General features: G+C 40.2%; 1 protein-coding gene and 1 pseudogene across 1 annotated transcript in view; one reads left to right on the forward strand and one right to left on the reverse strand.

Annotated features, from left to right (window-relative positions):
• Nucleotides 1-863: 863 nt before the first annotated feature.
• LOC127628567 (uncharacterized) lies at nucleotides 864-2,369 on the reverse strand (annotated as a pseudogene).
• Nucleotides 2,370-7,542: 5,173 nt separating this feature from the next.
• LOC127628457 (tyrosine-protein phosphatase non-receptor type 22-like) overlaps nucleotides 7,543-12,054 on the forward strand; it is a 29,878-nt gene continuing 25,366 nt past the window's right edge. The window contains exon 1 of the mRNA XM_052105206.1: nucleotides 7,543-7,791. Within this exon, the coding sequence (XP_051961166.1) occupies nucleotides 7,690-7,791 (102 nt within the window). The 5' untranslated portion in view covers nucleotides 7,543-7,689. The remainder of the gene's footprint in view (nucleotides 7,792-12,054) is intronic.

Raw genomic sequence — 12,054 nt, forward strand, 5'->3', positions numbered from 1 at the left:
TGATTATATATAGTTTTACCATGTTTAACACACAAATGTTACACATTTGATGATACACACTAGCCTTTGAAATATTCTTACCATGGAAAATAGCTTTCTGTCCAGGTCTACTTAAAATACAATGTCTAATTTTGACTTCCGGTGGGTTGAGACACTGTCGCAGGGCTCCAGAATATCTCAGTTGTTATGATGGTTGTCAAGTGTGGAAACGTGCTTCTTATACAGTCATAGCTTGTGAGAGCTGATCGAGAAAGAGAGATCTTGTCAGACAGCGAAAGTCCATTTAAACCAAAAATATAACAATTATTGTAATGAAAGCATCATCATTACATAGATTATATTTTATGTTTTATTGGAGTTTATGGTCAACAAGTTCCCAGTAAGACAGTAATACTATGTTATTTATTGTAATGCATTGTTAAGGCAATAAATGCTCGACAAATACTTTACATATAGTGTGGCTTTGGAAAATATCAAACCAAGTGACACTTATATATATAAAAAATGATGGCACAAACACACTTCCTAAACAAAACAATCACAAAAAGAAGTTTGTTATATATACCATTAATAATATCAGATAAGTTTGAGGACACTTTTTGGTTGTCAGATATTAGTGGAACATGTCTAAATTTAATGTGATGAACTACATCTGTGGTTTCTCTGCTAGGACTGTGTGATCTTGGAGGAAACTGACATCATACATCCAGTAAAAATACCCCTTGGGCCAGTTGGCTACAAGTAATTTTAAAAATGGCTTAGAATCTGTGCCGTCTAGCACAATTTGTTTTCAAGATGCAACTTGGTTTGATATTTTGTTATCTGTGTATTGAATTTGAAGTTAATAATTTTTTAATTGTGATCTAAGTCTCCACAAGTATCCAAATACTTTCTGGGGCCACTGTATAATCAAGGTTACACTTACTCTTTGATGTGATTAGATAAACACAGGCCTGGTCCTTAGGCTGAAGTAGTTGCACAGAAACAGGTTCACTGTTCTGGCTGCTGATCTCATTAGAGGCAGAGCAGAAAAACACTGCGTCTGCAGTGATCTTTGAATAGTGGAAATGAAGATCAGTTGCATGGTTGAAAATGATGTTGTGCAAATTAAATTTCTGGTGAACTGAAAGGCCAAACCTTTGGTTTCATCACAGCCACTGAAAATAAATTGATTCACTGTGTTAATTCTACTTCTTAGTGCCGCTAAACATAAAAAAAAACACATCAGAAATTGTCATTGCTACTTGTTTTGACTTGATTTGTTTCATACAATGACTGGTGGACTTGTAGAAATGAAAAGACACTTTGAGGCATCATTTGGGGTTTCTCAGTATGCTACACTGGAGGAACCCTCAGGAGAAGTTCTTTTCAGGGTGCCTCAAATATATTATTGTGTAGGCTTTTCAAGTAACTTCCAATTTTTCTGGTAGAGGGACTTTTGACAGTCTTTAGAGTTCTTGCAGGAACATATGGGTTCCATTTAGTAAGCTCCTTGTGGAACTGGCCTTTCTTTCTTGTGTGGAACACAAAAGGAGATGTTAGGCAGGATGTTAGCCTCAGTCACTGTTCACTTTCATTGTATGGAGAAAAAAAACGATGTACTGAAAGTAATTGGTGACGGAAGCTAACATTCTGCATAACATCTCCTTTTGTTGTTCACTGAAAAAAAAAAAAAGTCAAACAAGTATGGAACAATACAAGGGTTTTATTTTTTTGGGCGAACCATCCCTGTAAGTTATTTGAATGGTTTGATTTTGAATGGTGAAAATTAAGTCTTAACTTTTGTTACTGTAACTGGGATCCTGAGCATTATATCAGCATAGATTTAGTCAATACCAGCACAGTAGATTCAAGTGTCGTCCAACTGAAGATCGCTTATAAAAAACTATCAAGCCTTTAGAAAATCTATCAATGATTTTGGCCCGTTGTCTGTTCCCAGCCTGAGTGAATCCATCTGTGTCCATTAGAACCTCACATGTGTCTCTTGAGTGTCCAAAAACACCAGTACTTCTTGCTAAATTGGAACTGTTTTTTTTGGGTGCAGACAATAGTGAATGAGCTTCCAAACTGTACCTTGAATCATTGTTTTATCACACTGAAGCTGAAAACTTGCTAGAAACAAAATGAGATGTGTACATTTGATGAGAGGAAAATAAAAATGTATTGTTTTTCCATGCACATAAAAGATTTCAACCTGACATAGTTATGAACAAAATTACAGTATATGTGACCACATTCTTTGACAATGATTTACCAGGTGAATTTCAGATAAACTATGTAAAAGATTTGGCATAAAGAATACTGTCAGAAATACATTTGTAAAACAGAAACTTGCTCTGTGCCAACAGCAGAATGTACAGCACCTTCATGTTTCCTGTTACTAATGAGGCAGCGAAGGCAGACGAGGAGAGCGGATCTAAACGCAGACTTTATTGATTAAAGGGGTCATGACATGAGAAACCAAAATTGCCTTGATCTTTTGGTATATAAGAGGTCTTTGTATCATTAAAACGTCCTGCAAGTTTAATATTTTAAGACGTCCTCCCCATTCTAAACGAATCATTTATTTAATCAAGCTCAAAATACAGCTCGTTCTGGATTCATGGTTAGAAGTGACGTGACGGTTAGAAGTGACGTACCAGCGTTTGCATATGACCGCCTCCAGCACAAGATAACTACGATTTAAGCGCCAAGACAACTACGCTCATTTCAGTATCGCCGTCGCCTCACAAGTGTTCAGTCGATGGACAGCGAGCTCTGACAGAGACTACTTGTGCACAGGAAAATTACGATGCCACACAGATGTGCTGTTCCTGGCTGTGGTCAAACAAAACCTCTGAATAAGCTGCCGAAAGATCCAGACGTCAGGGAAAAATGGATGCAGTTTATTTTTGCGGACGTCCCAGTCACGGCAGTGTTAACTTAAGCGTTTGTTCTGTACATTTTAAGGATGACTGTTTTGAGAACAAATCTCAATATGATGCTGGCTTTGCCAGAAAACTGTTGCTCAAAGATAAGTCCGTGCCGACTATTCTGGGAACAACGACGACGCAAACTGTAAGTAATCTATTTTAAACTTTAAACTACTTTTTAAAGCGCAATTTCATTCATTATGAATAATCACAGTGTTTTTACTTAGTTTACTTGCATATTGTTCTGGCTGGGGCGTCAATAATTGGTACATAGGCACTGACGTTAGCCAATCATAACAGTGGGCGTTAACACTGAAGTCTTAAATGGAAAACGCCCCAAAACAGACTGTTTGAATCAGAGGATGAGAAACAGGGTGGGAAAAGGTCATAAATCACTAGATTTTAAAAGTTTTTCTTAAAAAAAAATATATTAATACTATAATTGCACCTAAGGGAACATAATAATACAATAAAAAAACCCATGTCATGACCCCTTTAAGCAAACTAACAAACACAAAGGAAAAACCCTCAATGGGGAAATAAACATAAAACTAGAAAAACACGGGCAATAAACAAAACTAGAAAAAAACCGGGCAGGGGAAACATACCAGGCTAACAACAACAACATTCAACGATAGACAAGGACTGAAACAAAAACCAGGATATATATACATGAACATAGAACTAAGGGGCCAATGAACAAACAGAACACCAAACAAGATAACGAGGGAAGAAACCGAGGCAAGTGGCAAGTTAACGAGGGACAGGTGAAAGCAATGACGGAAAACACGAACGCTAACAAAGAGACTATGGAGTTACAAAAGGGACAAAAGTGAAAACTAAGGAATGCAAAAAGTGACAAAAATGGCAAACAAGAGGAAACAGTGAAACAAGACAGGGTAACCGTTACATAGCCCCCCCCCCAAGGATCGGATACCAGACGATCAACAAAAACAAAAAACATGAAGAACAAATGACCAATGACTGGGGGCACAAAGGGCAGACAGGCAGTCCGGGGGGCAACGAGGGGCAGACAGGCAGTCCGGGGGGGCAACGAGGGGCAGACAGGCAGTCCGGGGGGCAACGAGGGGCATGGAGACAGACCAAGGAGGGTGAGAGGGCAGATAAGCAGTCTCTGGGGGTGTGTGCTGGGAACCAGGTCGGGTGGCCTGGGGAGCTTCCACCGGGTAGGGGCGGGTTTAGGTGGACTGGGAGATGGCCGTAGAGCAGGGGCCGGTTCGGGGGGCCTGGGAGGTGGCCACAGGACAGAGGCCGGTTTAGATGGCCCGGGAGCTGGCCACTTGGCAAGGACAGAGACCGGGTCAGGGAGCCTGGGAGGAGGCCACTGGACAGGGACTGGGTCAGGGGGCCTGGGAAGAGGCCACAGTACTGGGACCGGGTCAGGAGGCCTGGGAGGAGGCCACAGGACGGGAACAGGGTCAGGAGGCCTGGGAGGAGGCCACAGGACAGGGACAGGTCTAGGAGGCAGCCTCAGGACAGGGACAGGTCCCGGAGGCGGAGCTGAGAGGGGCTGTGGAGATGAAGCTGTGGGAGGTTCTGGAGGCCCAGGAGGCGGAGCCAAGGGAGGCGGACCCATGGAAAGCTCAGGAGGAGCAGGAGGCAGAGCTGAGGGAGGCTCTGGAGGCTCTGGAGGCTCAGGAGGCGGAGCTGAGGGAGGCTCGGGAGGCCCAGGAGGCGGAGCCGAGGGAGGCGCAGGAGACAGAGCTGAGCAAGGCTCGGGAGGTGGAGCCGTAGGAGGCTCTGGAGGTGGAGCCGTGGGTGGCTCGAGAGACTTGAGGGGCGGAGCCCTGCAAGGCTTGAGGGGCGGAGCCCTGGAAGGCCCGAGAGGCTTGAGGGGCGGAGCCCTGGAAGGCCCGAGAGGCTTGAGGGGCGGAGCCCCGGCAGGCCCGAGAGGCTTGAGGGGCGGAGCCCTGGAAAGCTCGGGAAAGCTCGGGAAACTCGGAAGGCGGAGCTCTGGAAAACTCGGGAAACTCGGAAGGCGGAGCTCTGGAAAGCTCGGAAGGCGGAGCTCTGGAAAGCTCGGAAGGCGGAGCTCTGGAAAGCTCGGGAAACTCGGAAGGCGGAGCTCTGGAAAGCTCGAAACTCGGAAGGCGGAGCTCTGGAAGCTCGAAACTCAGGCGGAGCTCTGGAAAGCTCGGGAAACTCGGAAGGCGGAGCTCTGGAAAGCTCGGGAGGAGGAGCCCTAGAAGACTCGAGAGACTTGGGAGGCGGAGCCCTGGAAGGCTCGAGAGGCTTGAGAGGCGGAGCTCTGGGAAGCTCGGAGGGCGGAGCTCTGGAAAGCTCAGAGGGCGGAGCTCTGGAAAGCTCAGAGGGCGGAGCCCTAGAAGACTCGAGAGACTTGAGAGACTTGGGAGGCGGAGCCCTGGAAGGCTCGAGAGGCTTGAGAGGCGCTGGCTCTTGGGCGGTCCTGGCTCCTGGCGCTGGCTCTTGGACGGTCACGGCCACTGGCGCTGGCTCTTGGACGGTCACGGCCACTGGCGCTGGCTCTTGGACGGTCACGGCCACTGGCGCTGGCTCTTGGACGGTCACGGCCACTGGCGCTGGCTCTTGGACGGACATGGCTACTGGCACTGGCTCTTGGACAGACATGGCTACTGGCACTGGCTCTTGGACGGTCGAGGCTTCAGGCACTGGCTCTTGGACGGTCATGGCTACTGGCACTGGCTCTTGGACAGTCGAGGCTTCAGGCACTGGCTCTTGGACGGTCATTTTTTTTTTATTTAAACGAATGGAAACAAACAGAGATGAACAAACAAAACTACCACGATGGGTAAAATGAAAACAAAACACAGGAACTGGGAACACAGGCATGGGAGCGAGCATAAACTACGCACAACAACATTCAACAATAGACAAGGACTGAAACAAAAACCAGGATATATATACATGAACATAGAACTAAGGGGACAATGAACAAACAGAACACCAAACAAGATAACGAGGGAAGAAACAGAGGCAAGTGGCAAGTTAACGAGGGACAGGTGAAAGCAATGACGGAAAACACGAACGCTAACAAAGAGACTATGGAGTTACATACGGGACAAAAGTGAAAACTAAGGAATGCAAAAAGTGACAAAAATGGCAAACAAGAGGAAACAGTGAAACAAGACAGGGTAACCGTTACATTTCCATGCATGTTGATGTTGTTTAGAATGAAACAGGATGTACTGCGAATGGAGAAACTGTGGTTTTTGAAAAGCATTATGAGGTCCCTCAGAATGATGACATAACTTTTCTTTTAACTAGATTGAATGAATAAAGGTTAACATGACAACTAAAAGGTTTTCTTTAAAGTTTCACAAGCTGTAAATCTACACTCATTAAAGAACCCATAAGTGCACTTTTAATGCAAAACAATAATTTCATGTACTGTATAATATTGTTTTTGTTGGTTGTGTTTAGAATTTTTAGTCAGTGGTTCTCACCTGGTGTTTGCCGGTCTATTCCGATAGCCCTGGAGACAGCAGCGAAAAAAAAATCAATGTTAAATGTAAATACAAATAAAATAAAACAAATGTAGCTAACTATAGTTAGTGATCTTAACATGCATTTTAACATGCTTTGTTAATATTGTAAAACAAATAGGCCTGTCAACCTATTGATTTGAAATTGTGTAATGATATAATATTTTTATTAACTAAAACGTCAACAAAAAATGATAAATGCTGTAAAAATATATTGTTCATTGTTTGTTTTTGATACCTAATGCATAAACTAATGTTATTGAATGGAACCTTATTGTAAAGTGTTGCAATCTGAATAATGCCATGGCAGTTGCTCCCAATGACAGTCTAGCTCCTTGCATGGCAGCTCTGCTGTCATTGGTATGTGAATGTGTGTGTGAATGGGTGATGAGACGCAGTGTAAAGCGATTTGAATACCGCTAAGGTTAAAAAGGTGCTATAAGTGCAGACCATTTACTATTTGGAGTAATAGAGCATTTTTCAAGGAATAGATCAGCCAAAACAGAACAGGTAAGAGTCTGCACTTTTACTACCCAGCCACTAGATGGAATTACAAAGCAAATAGAAACCAAGAAAACATTGTGGCAATTGTAATCTCATGTGTTCTCTCATCTTTTACTCACCCTCATGCCCTCCCAGAACCAAGAACAGTGAACTATCCCTTTAATAAATACTTCAAAGGTGTCCAAGTTTTGCATGAGGCAACCGTTTTTTGGATGTTGCTATAACCACATATGAATTATTTATAATGCATTTGTAAGTTAATCTCTTTTTAATCCATTAACAAATGAAACTTTCATGTAAAGTGTTACCAGTACAAATATTCCATGTAGTCTCTTAAATAAATGGAGGCTATAAGAATTGTACATGTGTAGGCTAATAATAATTAGACACCACTGTCACTGCTTTACATGTCATATCAACCTCCCAATAACATTTGTTGTAAAAGTCCTCGGGGGTCATAGACATTGAGCTTAAAAAAATAAACAAAAAATAAAAATAAAAATAAAAGAGAGGGAGAGAGAGAGAGAGAGAGAGAGAGAGAGAGAGAGAGAGAGAGAGCGAGAGAGAGGGTCATAGTGATATTTAGATTTGACCACAGAACCTGTTAACTGTTGCTGCCACTGCTTCCGTGAAGACAGATCAGTTCCTCAACTCAAGTGCAAACCCACAACAGAAAAGGACACACAGAGTAAAATGAGAAAGAGAGTGAAAAATGCACTCATTTAAAAAAGCCCCTAATCACCTCTAGTCTCTGACATGACGGAGGAAGTGTTGGTGCACATCATGCCATGGACCCCCAAGTCCAGATTCTGAAGGGCATATTGGCCCAAATTGCCAGCAAGGAAGCAGAAGGAGAGGGGCCAGAGAATGGTTTTACTGGAGAGTTTCTGGTAAGTCCATCTTAACTAAATATGTTATTTTGACAAATGTTACAACTGGGTTCTGTTAGAGAAAATGAAAGACTTAATGTAGCATGTGACTCCTCGACTTCAGGAAGCCAATACTGATCTCTCGTTGCATAGTCATAGAGGATGTCAGTGTGCTCAAATACACTCTTTGCTTTTGTGTGGGCATTTGTACATTATTATATTCATGAGTGATGATGAAAATGTTGGCACAGCAAATTACATGATACTTTACAATAGTTCTGTCCACTGAGCTAATGCAATGACGTAAATGTCTTAGTATAGAATTCCTCTTCTCAGTACAGTGCCACTCGTTGAGCTTTTAAAAAAAAAAGAAAAAAAAAAAGTTTTCATAAGTTTATGTTTATTGTTTATTAATAAACTAATAGCATAATTTAAAACATGTTCTGGGTTCAATACAAGTTAAGATCAATCGACTGCAGTTGGAGTATATTGTTGAGTACTAAAAAAAAAAAAATGGGTTTCTTCCCTTATTTATTTTAAGCTAAAATTGTGGTTATAATAGAAACTCTTACAATATAAGTGAACAGGGCCAGTCAATAAACATTAAAATTCAGACCGTTTTAAAAGGATAGCCACAAGACGTAAACATTATACGTTTTAACATCATTTTAGTGAGCTAAAATCACTTAATAACCTTATCTGTGTAAAGTTCTATCCATTTTTACAACTTTGTTGTCATGACAACATTACGCAGGTAAGCCTTGTAGTGTAAATTCCTGAATTCATCGCACTAAAATCATGTGATCATGTATAATGTTAATGTCTTGTGGCTATACTTTTGTAACAGTGTGTATTTTAATGTTTATGGACTAGCCCCATTTACTTCCATTGTAAGTGGTTTACTGTAACCGGGACATTTGCTTGTTTGTAAACAAATGAGGGACAAATTTAAATTATTTTTTGTGGTTATCAACATTATTCCACAAGTATTGTAGACTGAGCTAAACTTTTATTGAACCCAGAAAATGTCTTTAAATAAGACTTTCAACGTTGTGTTTCAACAAGGACAAACATGTGCTATTCTCCTCTAATAGCAGCTGTCAGATATTCCATGGGTGCAGTTAAGGTGGCTGAGAGGAAGTTATCCATGATTGGCTGATACACCCTGAACTGCCATGTTACTTGACACACCCTAAGAACACAGCAATAAAATTGTGTTGTTTTAACATTGTATATTTATTCATATGGCAGATGCATTCAACCTATATGTTCTCAGTATGAGTTTACTGGTAACAGAACCCATGACCTTGGTGATGCTGGCGCTATAGCATACTGTTTGAAAAATCAACCAACAAACGGCTTTCTTATAATTGTCTCAGCATATTAACCCTATAATGCTGTGTGTATCAGATATGATACACAACGTTTGAGGGCTCCTGTTTCACTCTCTGTTCAAACTAAAAATGTATGGTACGCAAGTTTCAAATGTTTGTGACTCATCTAGTGGTTATTTGTGGAAAAAAGTTATTTAAATGTTTGTATCAATCAATTTAAAATGGCGGCAGACTTGCACAAAAATTACTCTTATGTTGGGATAAATGACAGCTTATTTGAATAAAGTAAATGTGACATTAATGATGATTGTCAAATGACTGATATTTTAATATTATATATTATATTGAATATAAGCAACTTATGCTTGTTTAATATTTTTAAATATTTGTATTATTGAAAAAGCCAGTTGAAATTAAATGTATCATTATATTTCAACAGGCTTTTAAGGTATCTCTCTCAATCACCATTACATTTCATTCATGCCCACTATAAAAATACAAATAAAATCACAGAGCTTTGAAAATTCTAACATATACTTTTTTATAAGATATATTTAAAGTGTGAACAATATTTATATGTATTTTCATGCATGCAGCCTGCTCTGTCATTATGAAGATGATTATTTTACATTACAAGCTATTATGATGTCATCTTACCATAAGTTTCTGAGACCCCGGGAAAAAAAGTTTTACAATTTTCCTTTTAAAATGTCAATAAAGTGTTTGGTGCATAAAATGTGAATGATAAAAATGTTATATTTAAAAAAATTATATTTTATTAATATTTTATTTGATGTGCTGAATTGAACTGTGATAGATTTCAATCCATATTTATAGACCAAGGAGAGGAAGTTGTCAAGGCCAAACTCTAAAGAAATTTGGTATCTCTTAAAAGCCCAAGGAGTCCTTTGATAATACCCCAAGATTTACCACTGTAGCATCTATGGGCTAAGAAAAACTTAAGAGTTGTCCTATACAAAAATTAATTGTTAGTCCTCAGAAGGATAACGACCTGTAAAGCCTAATGTATCAAATATGATACATACAATGTTTTTTTGTTTTTTTGTTTGTTTTACGATTTCTTTTAATAGTTTGTCTAATGGTACTACAAACAGTTTAATTAAAAAAAGGTTTTACTTTCTGACAGTATTTGAACATTTACATGCACATTATTGCACCAATTATGCTTAAAAATCACACACTGCGTGTGGTCATGTAAACGCAATAATGTCATAAGAATATATACATTTACACAGGTACTTTTTTGCCCATTATGCAGATTTCACATGGCATATAAACACCTTAACTGGCGTTCTTACTGGCATTCTTATGTGCGCACATGTTGAGCGCATGCCTCTTCACAGTGTCAAAAGCAGAGAATAACGCGATTGTTTGAAATGGCATGTAAAAGCGTATTTCTTGATTTGGCATATTTTTTAATAAGCTGATTTTAGAGAGCAATCACCGAATTGGTATGGATGTAAACGAGCTTATTGAAAAAATGACATACTTCAGCTTTATATGTCTTTTGCCAAGTCACAGGCTACACAGGCTTGTTGCTATAAATATGATATCATATAATGTACTAAGAAGTGTCAACCCTGCAAGCATTTGCCACACCCTCACTTCTTAAGTGCCACCTATATTGTGTCATGTCTTTGCCATTATGGGCTTGTACTACACTATGCAGAATAAAAAGTGCTCTGTAGTCCAGCCTGAATGGTGTGAGTGCCTGTTATAGTCCTGGTTAGCTTCACTGTGTTCAGCAGACTGTGAGGCACAATTTGTGCCTTTATACAGGCTTTCCCAATTTGAATTCAAGCCAGAGGGAAGGCCCTGTAAGCCCTGTCTATTGTCTGTTTTCTCAATTGCATGAAGTGGGCTCTCCTTATTCTTAGGCCTGACTGAAATACTATTAATGGCTTTTCACACTGTGCTTAAAAAACAGGTATCATCTTTTTAAACCTCTTTTACCCTGGGTAAAGCAACGTTTCACATTTGTAGTTTTGAAAGAGGAATAGCACATCTTTTAACCCTGGGTTATGACTTTTGTGGCACTAACACACAATTGTGGTACCAAAGTACACTATATACAGACAACTAATCATAAGCTGCCTCGGTGCTTACCTCATTAAATATTCAAGTGCTTTGTCCAGAAACTTTCAAGAGCTGAGTTTAATTTCACAGGGTTTAGGATGGCCCTAGGTTAACAATATCCTTAGACATACAGGCAGTTTTATTATCTATATCAAACTGGCCCCCTGCCAAACAAGATTGTGGTGCGAGCCACAACTAACCTCTGCCAGAATGTGTGATTTCAGTCACTCACTAGTCTTTACACTCAGCTCTTAACAGAAAGAGATCGACTACTGTACTGTATATTTGAAAGGGCATGTAAACCTAAGTTCCTTTGACACACATAAGAGCAGAACTACTGGTTCTGTTTAGGGGCTGTTCACAGGAAACACACTCTTGCTAACATAAGCTAGATGCAGCACCACAAACATAACTGAATGCAGTTATCTCGAGATGTGTTTTTAAAAGTTTAACTTCTTTTTGACCTGACACAGCATCTAAAAAAGTTGGTTTGACATGCTGAAAACAACTTCCTGACGAAGACCCAAGTGGTCAAAATATTGTCTTTTCTATTTACATGGGACAAATGTAGCAGTGTGCCGTTCTCTCCTTGTTTTGTGACACTCTGAAAAATCTGTGTGATGAGGTTCAAATACATAAGTACAGGAAATTTGTATATAGGAAAACAATTTAAAAACAGCTCAGACAGATGCAAAAACTTATTTGGTGCTGAAAAGACCAGTATATGTTATGTGTTGGATGCTAGTGTCCCTACCAGGCTTCTTAACTAACCTAACCTAACTAGAGAGCCTTCATTTGTCAACCTGCGTCATCTGAAATGTCATGCTGGTTGAACTTGATAAGCATTTTTGCT

This window comes from Xyrauchen texanus, chromosome 35 (assembly GCF_025860055.1).
Source record: "Xyrauchen texanus isolate HMW12.3.18 chromosome 35, RBS_HiC_50CHRs, whole genome shotgun sequence".
Lineage (NCBI taxonomy): Eukaryota > Metazoa > Chordata > Actinopteri > Cypriniformes > Catostomidae > Xyrauchen > Xyrauchen texanus.